This window comes from Neopelma chrysocephalum, unplaced genomic scaffold (assembly GCF_003984885.1).
Source record: "Neopelma chrysocephalum unplaced genomic scaffold, ASM398488v2 Primary Assembly neopelma1_85, whole genome shotgun sequence".
Taxonomy (NCBI): domain Eukaryota; kingdom Metazoa; phylum Chordata; class Aves; order Passeriformes; family Pipridae; genus Neopelma; species Neopelma chrysocephalum.
Window position 1 is genome coordinate 881,765 of NW_020897747.1, and position 7,500 is coordinate 889,264.

The 7,500-nt window shown below is 40.5% G+C and overlaps 1 protein-coding gene across 10 annotated transcripts in view; it reads right to left on the bottom strand.

Annotated features, from left to right (window-relative positions):
- The window catches only part of EBF3 (EBF transcription factor 3), a 124,847-nt gene that overhangs the window by 43,754 nt on the left and 73,593 nt on the right, over nt 1-7,500 (bottom strand). For 7 of the 10 annotated variants that reach the window (XM_027692163.1, XM_027692157.1, XM_027692155.1 and 4 more), the window contains exons 7-8: nt 4,871-4,952; nt 1,770-1,914 (exon numbers count right to left, since the gene is read on the bottom strand). In XM_027692163.1, coding sequence (XP_027547964.1) covers nt 1,770-1,914; nt 4,871-4,952 — 227 coding nt within the window. The remainder of the gene's footprint in view (nt 1-1,769; nt 1,915-4,870; nt 4,953-7,500) is intronic. The other 3 variants (XM_027692159.1, XM_027692161.1, XM_027692158.1) reach the window with 1 other exon arrangement.

Sequence of the window (7,500 nt, forward strand, 5' to 3'; positions counted from 1 at the left end):
TAGCTCATTAGAAGAGGCTGAATTTGGACCTAGACTAAAACCTAACACCACAGGGCTGAGCATGCTTACTTGAACCTATAATGTTGCTAGTTCTTGCTCTCTGGGGAAGGAGAGGACGAGGGGAGAGGATTCAGCCTTCTTAATTGTGAACCTCATTAGTGACGGTTGCTAGGCAAAACACACACCTACTTTCCGCGCATATGAAAGAGATAAACAATACGTCATAGACCATAATGACTCTGGTGCTCAGGGCGACCTTTAATTATTATATTTTTGGTCTCTTATACCTTAGTTATTAATGCAGAAAAACAAATTATGGTTGTGTGTGTGGACCGCGGCAGATTTGTAAATCATTTTCCATTTTTTGATGTCTAGATCGCTTTGCCTTCTGATAGTTGGCGCTTGCCTCGTTCATTTCCCTCTCTGCCCATTGGTAAATACTATTTGAAACCTAAAATGGCAATGTTTGTATTAGCAGCTTAGTATTGTTATCACTTTAATTAATTTTATTAGTGTAAAAAGCCATGATTCTGTCAATATGTTGGTAACAACTCGAAAGAGCAGTCCCATGCAAACTGATGCGCATGTCCCGGCCACATAAGGTCACAGTGGGTTTGAGAACCTAACTCCTTCAGAACTGGAGATGTATTTGATCCCTGTGCATTTAAATTTTGGGCAGCCCTAAAGTGTTCAGGCAGTTGGATTGGATGATCCTTCCGAAAAGATTCTATCCTATCCTATTGTATCCTGTCCTATTTTACCCTATCCTATTGTATCCTGTCCTATTTTACCCTATCCTATCCTATCCTATCCTATCCTAACCCATCCTATTTTACCCTATCTTATCCTATCCTATCCTATCCTATCCTAACCCATCCTATCCTATTCTATCCCGTCCTATCCTATCCTGTCCTATCCTATGTTATCCTAAGCCAGTTTAAACCCTTACACTGGTGTATTTTACAGTGCAAACAAAGTGATATTTAAATCTAAATGATTATTTTGGGCTTTGCAGGCGAATAAATACATGTGTTCATGTGTACGGACGCAGCTGCGATTGCGTGCGAGTGATTTGGAGGCTGATGGGGTCCAGAAAGATAGGATTTCACAATTCTGGATTTCCAGAGACACTTTCCATTCTCCTCTTCATCTCAGACTATCTTCTTTTAGCAGTTCAGGCAAGAAGTCAATCACACTGAGTCAGGCTGAAGAAAAACATTTTATGCTGTTTTTCTCATACAAACCCCCTCCTGCCGTAATCTGCAGTAAGGCCCAGCCACAGGAAATTGACCTCACAGTAAATTCTTTACAGATTCGGTCATGTTTTTACCATCCACTTAAACTTGCATACATAACCTGAGACTGTACCTCTGGATCAAGGAATATGGCAAGCCAAAATAAAATCAAGTCAAATTAAAGAGCAAGAAAAAGCTGCAAGCAAAACAAGACTGAAATAAAAAAAAAAAATAAGTAAAAGAGGAAAAGATGAAAAATTGGTTGTGACTGCAAAACTCTGAGTATTAAATAAAGAAAGGAGTCAGAAGCAAATTCAGAAGCGTCCATATTCTAGTTGAAAAGGGCTGAGAAACACTAATGGACTTTTTTTAATGGGTGGTTTGATGGATGAGAGAAGAAATGATGTAAAAGTAAATGTAGCGGTGTCTCAACATAAAGTATGGTGCAAAACAAAAAAAAAAAAATTAAAAAAATAAAATAAAATAAAAAAGGCATTGCAAATAAAAAAAAAAGACATGTAAATGTGTGCCTACCATTTTCCAGATAAGAAGGGGCCGTACCTTCTGAGGGGTCAAGGCGGCGAGCCCGCCTCCCGTGTTTGGAATTGTTGTGTACAAACATGTTGTCTGAGACAGCCAGCACGTGGCCATCCACATTGACTGTTGTTGATACAACAACCTGGAAAAGAGAACAAAACCTCACATTTAAAAAATCCTGCAGATTTGCACTGAATCAGGTCTCGTAAGACACAACAACATCCTGTTACTTTTCTATTTCTATTTAAACCGAGTGAATGACATCTCTGAATACATCTTTGTTTACGTGGCGACCACTGGTGATTTTTAACTCACAATTGTTTCTCTTCAGAACCTGCTACACTAATTAGAGTTTAATCTCCTATTATGCTAACAAATGAATTCAATTCAGGAAAATATTCTTCTAGCCATTAGTTTCAGAAACACCCCTCTAGCCACTCATTTTAAAAGCTGCTGTTTTGATTGATCTGTTGATATATTGATTAGATAGTTTATCTAATTAAAATTTGTTCACTTGAGACTGTCTTCAAATGAAGGGTTGTGAGGATTCCAAATAAAAAAAGCTTAATAAATCAGGAACCATCGTAACTCCCCATTTTTTCTTCAGTAAATGATCTCCAGGTCAGTTTTACAATTACATTTAATGTCTGATAATGAACTTTTTTGCATCTGAAAAGACCGAGTTGAATATGAATAGTGAAAGTGTTTTCAATCCATGAAAAGTATCCCTTCTCAAGTTCATTTGGATGGTGATTGACCCTGGTATGTCAATGGAATTTCCTCCTTTATTTTTGAGTGAAAGGCTCCTATTCTTGTGTCCAGGTTCAGAGTCCGGCCATAGAAGAGATGATGGATAGGGCCTCCTTTGGCTTCCAGCTGCTTCTCAGTAGAAAATGGCAAAGGAACATATGCAAAACGCACAACCTTCCCGATAAAAACACCTACACAATGGAGCTGTGAAACTCCTTCCGGAAGCGATATCGCGTGAACACAAGCCAAGGAGGAAACCAGGAGCTGCGCCTGTGTTTGGGCTCCGTAAGTCCAGCACTATTATCCCAGAGAGACATTTACATCTTATTTAAATACTCCAGAGTGGGCTCTGTGCTGTGGGTTCCAGGTTTTCTGCATGAAGGATTTCATGCACTGCAGCGATTTCTTTGGGGTTAGTAGAGTCCGGAAAGTCAAAGGCTAAGTTAGACCTTATCAACCCAACCAGTGACGGCAGCAAAAGGTAGGACAAATTTTAGTTTTCACCTTCCATTTATTTTACTTTGGGATGTAACAAAGATGATTGAAGGGTTCTCCCACCAGCTCCTCAACCTAAACACTTAACAAACACAAACGGAAGGAGAGAAATGAGCCTCCTTTTGCACAGAGCTGGTCCAAGGCATCAGAAGAAAATTCTTGTCTGCTTCTATGTTTTGGATCACCTCTGATCCTGTTTCTTATTCACAAGCCATAATGAGCTTCCAGCTATCACAGCACCTTTCCTGTGTATCCTGCCTCCTTTGAGACAGCCATCTGCGGTACCCTTTAGAACAGCCCGAGGGCAGTTCTCTGCCAGGCTGCTCTGCTTCCCCAGCTCTCTCCTCCCACAAGTGGACACTTTCACTCTTGTCAACATCCACTTCGGAGAGTGCTGAGGTTGCACCCTTGCCTTGGCCACAGAGCTGCTGCCAGCCACTGGGCTATCAGCTTTCACTCCTAATGAGATTCCCAGACTTTAAGAAATATTGCAAAACATACAATCGTGATTTTCAGCCAAGATTTCTGGATTTGGTTCCTAGAACACGGTGTATTAAAAAGACAGAGCAAGGTGTATATGAAAATGACAACTATTTTTGTTCTGTCATGTATATATAGGTCAGTCACCAAGGGAAAATACTGTAGTTCAGCAAAAGAAAGTCGACGTGCTACGCTTTGTTATATCACCTTCCTCCTGCAGTGCACCTCCAGAAAGGTGCTGAGACAGTGAAACCAGGTAAAAATACTGTTCAAGATCTGACATCCTGTTAAGTACAGTTAAACCTGAGAGGCAGGAAGATTAGCTAAAGAGACCCAGGAAAGTCTTTCTAGTGCCTACTGGCTCCATTGTCAACCACAAGATCACTCCTGACTGATGCTTCATTTAGTCATCGGTGAGACAAAGAGGACATTTCCACTCATTCCAGGTTTGACCTTCTGTTCTGTTCAGATGGATCAATATCACCGATGCCACGTGAAGCTGAGATGCATGAAAAATGGAAGCTTGGCTCAATTGTTTTGAAGGAATATTTTTTTTCCCAGCTACAGATCTTTTCTGTTGGCTGGCTCAAGGGTGTTGGCTTCCCCGGTTGGTTGGCTGTGCATGAAAACAGATGTCACATGTTTTTCTATCAAGTTTAACCACAAGTTATTCTTCTCCAAACTAAGAAAATCTTGAACATCTCAATACTACTTTATTATTAGAATCAAATATGACTCATTGTGAAATATTTTCAAATAAAAGGCATTTATTTCCTAACGAGCCTTTCGAATGACCCCAGATATGGAGGAAATCATTTGTCCATCCCGTCAGCTGTCTCTCTGTAGTGTTATGATTCACCACAGGATATCTCAAGAGCTGTAAGGAGAAAGTGAAGTATTAAACATTTTCTAACATAATTGAAACAAAAATATGTGTGTTGGGCCACCACTGGTGGATTTACAAGTTGTGAACCTGAAAAACCCCTGTGTGAGATCCAAACTCCCTTGTGCTCCACAGTTGTGTCGTTAGTAAGATCAAACTACTTAGTCTATGTAAAACCTCTACAGGTCTGAGCATACTCCAAACTACTACACAAGGTGTTAGTAGGAAGGAAAATTAGGGAAATACTTTTTAAGGAGAGATCCACTTGCTTAAGCACTGATCCATTACATTCCACTGCAGAACTTGGAACGTCCCAAGAACCAGCATTTAAATTAGTGGGAGAAATGTAAAATATTGACAGCAATTATTTTTAAGCATTGGAACTACACTAAGTAGAAGCCCCAACACTGATTTTCCATTACGAAAAGTTCAAGATGAAGATGTGACTAAGTCTTTTATATGTCGTTTATGCTTTTAGAGGGATCTGTACCTGGAATCTTCGCATGTCTCGCGGGTTGCCTGCATTCTTCAAACAGTTCTGATTGCACTTGAGGAAAAACTTTAGAAAGAATCTATAAAAATACAAAATTGAAATCTATTAGATTCATCAAAACGTAAATCCAATTTTTAAAAAGTTTAATAAAATTTAATCATAAATAGTTATACCCAAAAGAATACTGGTAGTGAAATATTACTTTCCTATTCCTTAATGAACTTATTTTAGAGCATAAGAATCTCTGTCATAAACAGAACATTATTGCCAAGGAAAGGCAAATTTATATTTTTAATTTTTCAACAACTACAAATGTATTGACTCCAGGCCATATCCTTAACTCGGTGTGGGCAAGTTGATTTCGATGACTCATTGACTTCAAAGGCAAGGACTTACACCAGATGAGAATCTGTCTCTATTTTTTTTAATACTTTTTATTTTTTCACAACTTATATTAGCAGTAATGACCTCTACGTTGAAAAATTCCAAAGGTAATGAATGATCAATCTTCTGAAAAACACTTGGCTTTGCCTCCGGTTTGGAAAGGCTTGCTATTCAAAGGGACTCGATCCAACTCCTGCTGACTCCAGGGAGATCCAGGCAGGATCTGCCCACCGGCAAGGCCCCAGTTTCCTCATTGTTTTTGAAAGGAAAGGAACATGGCAAATTAGGCCCTGTCTTACGACCTCTTCAACCTTTGCCAGCCTTTAGCTGTGAGGAGTCACTCTACCCAGGGATCGAAATCCAGCTTATTTCTGCTGAGCGGCAACCAGCAATTATTTAGGACTAACCCTTATCATCCAGGCATCTCCCCATAAACCGTTTTTGCAGCAACGCTGCCTCAGGGGAACACAGCAAGCACTTAGAGGAAAGGGGAAAGCTTGGAAAGATGGAAACTCCTTTATGCCACCCTCCCGTACTGGAGGAAGGAGATGAACTGGGAAGTCTCCACCCTGCAGGTGAAGCAAAATGGGGGACCCTCACTGTCCTGCCATCACACAGGAGGACATTCACAGCCCAACACCACATCTTTTCTTTATGTTGCTATGTTTTTGTGTTTCATCTCTAAAAAATATTTTGTGGGTTTGTTTTCTGTCTAATGACTGACAGCTAATGACAAGAAAAGCTCAGGACTTTCTCCTCACCCAGAGTTCCTCAGATCCTCGAGTCCAGCAGCTTGTGCCGCCCAACTTCATACATGCTGAACAGCGAGGTTAGCCAGAGCTTTCACATTTAGAATATGAACAATTATTATTTGTTCGTTCATATCAGTGATATTATAACTGATCATGACTATTCTTGCTGTACACACCTCATAGAAACTTCCATGTGCCAACAGCATTCCTGGCAAGACAGGCACCTCGTCCCTTCTTGAGCACCCAACATGAATCTACCATGGCCAACAGAAAGTACAACTGTGGCTGCACCACATTGTGCTCACTTCTGAGAAGCTTTGAAGGTCATACAGGAGTATCATGGAATTATTCGCAGATCACAAACCACTGCTTTTAATCCCAGCTCTTCCTTTTCCATTAAACCTTGAGCAGGACCCTGATATTACTACAGGACACTAACGGTGAAGGAGCGATCTCTCATATCAGAGAGGCAAGTAGGGAAACAACCAGCTTTACCGAAACTGCATAAATAAATCAATGCTGTCAGTTCAGCTGAATGCACACTTCTTTAAAAATTCCTATACCAAAACCTGTACAGGAGTTTTAGCTGTCAAACTGTAAAAGATCGGGATTTCTGTGGTGGTTGATGTGATATCCAAGCTCGGATGCTCGGATTTCTGGACACTGCTGCAGGGACATTATCAGCAACTCCACGAAACTTCATCTTTGTTAGACACAACTTCCCCTTAATTTTATCTGCATTGATTGGGTTTGGGGGTTTTTTAATATACTTTTTCTCTCCAGATCAACTGAGTATAGGCCAGCTTCCCTGCCCGTGGCAGGGGTTGGAGCAGGATAGTCTTCAAGATCCCTTCCAACCCAAACCATTCTGTGTTTCTATGATTCTAAATGTAACATTTCTGTCATATCTCTGGTTTTGCATACCTTCCACTGCACAGACTGTGATGATGTGCAAGGACCAGCTGATGCCCACATACAGGACCACCTGGCACTGGGGATTTAGGAGCTGGGACAAGCCTCCAGCTTTACAGCTCCTTAGTGCCACATCGAGGCTGAGGAGCAGTATCTTATCTTTTTTTTTTTTCCCTGATCTCAAATGGGTGTTGTGAGGCTTATTGAGCTAATGTTTGTAAATTGCTCGGAAATTCTCCAATGAATTGTGCACTAGGAATGCTAAGTATTGCTCCTCGTGGATTGTTTTTAGAGTGAAGCATTCATGATGAATTGTTTCTATACAGAGAGCTCACATCCTGTCAAAGAAAAAGGGCCATTAAGCACCCTTTCACTAAACATCAACTGGAACCAGTATTTGTTCAATTATTTGGTGAAAAGGACCCACTCTTGCTGAAATTAGACATCATCAAGTTTATTTAGATGGCCCTGAGCGCTGGGCTAAATATTGAGGCCGCAAGGCTGGAGTGAACACAAGAAGCACTTGTATTTCAGCTCCATTACATTCCTTCATACTGAGATATTTTATTTCATTCTTTA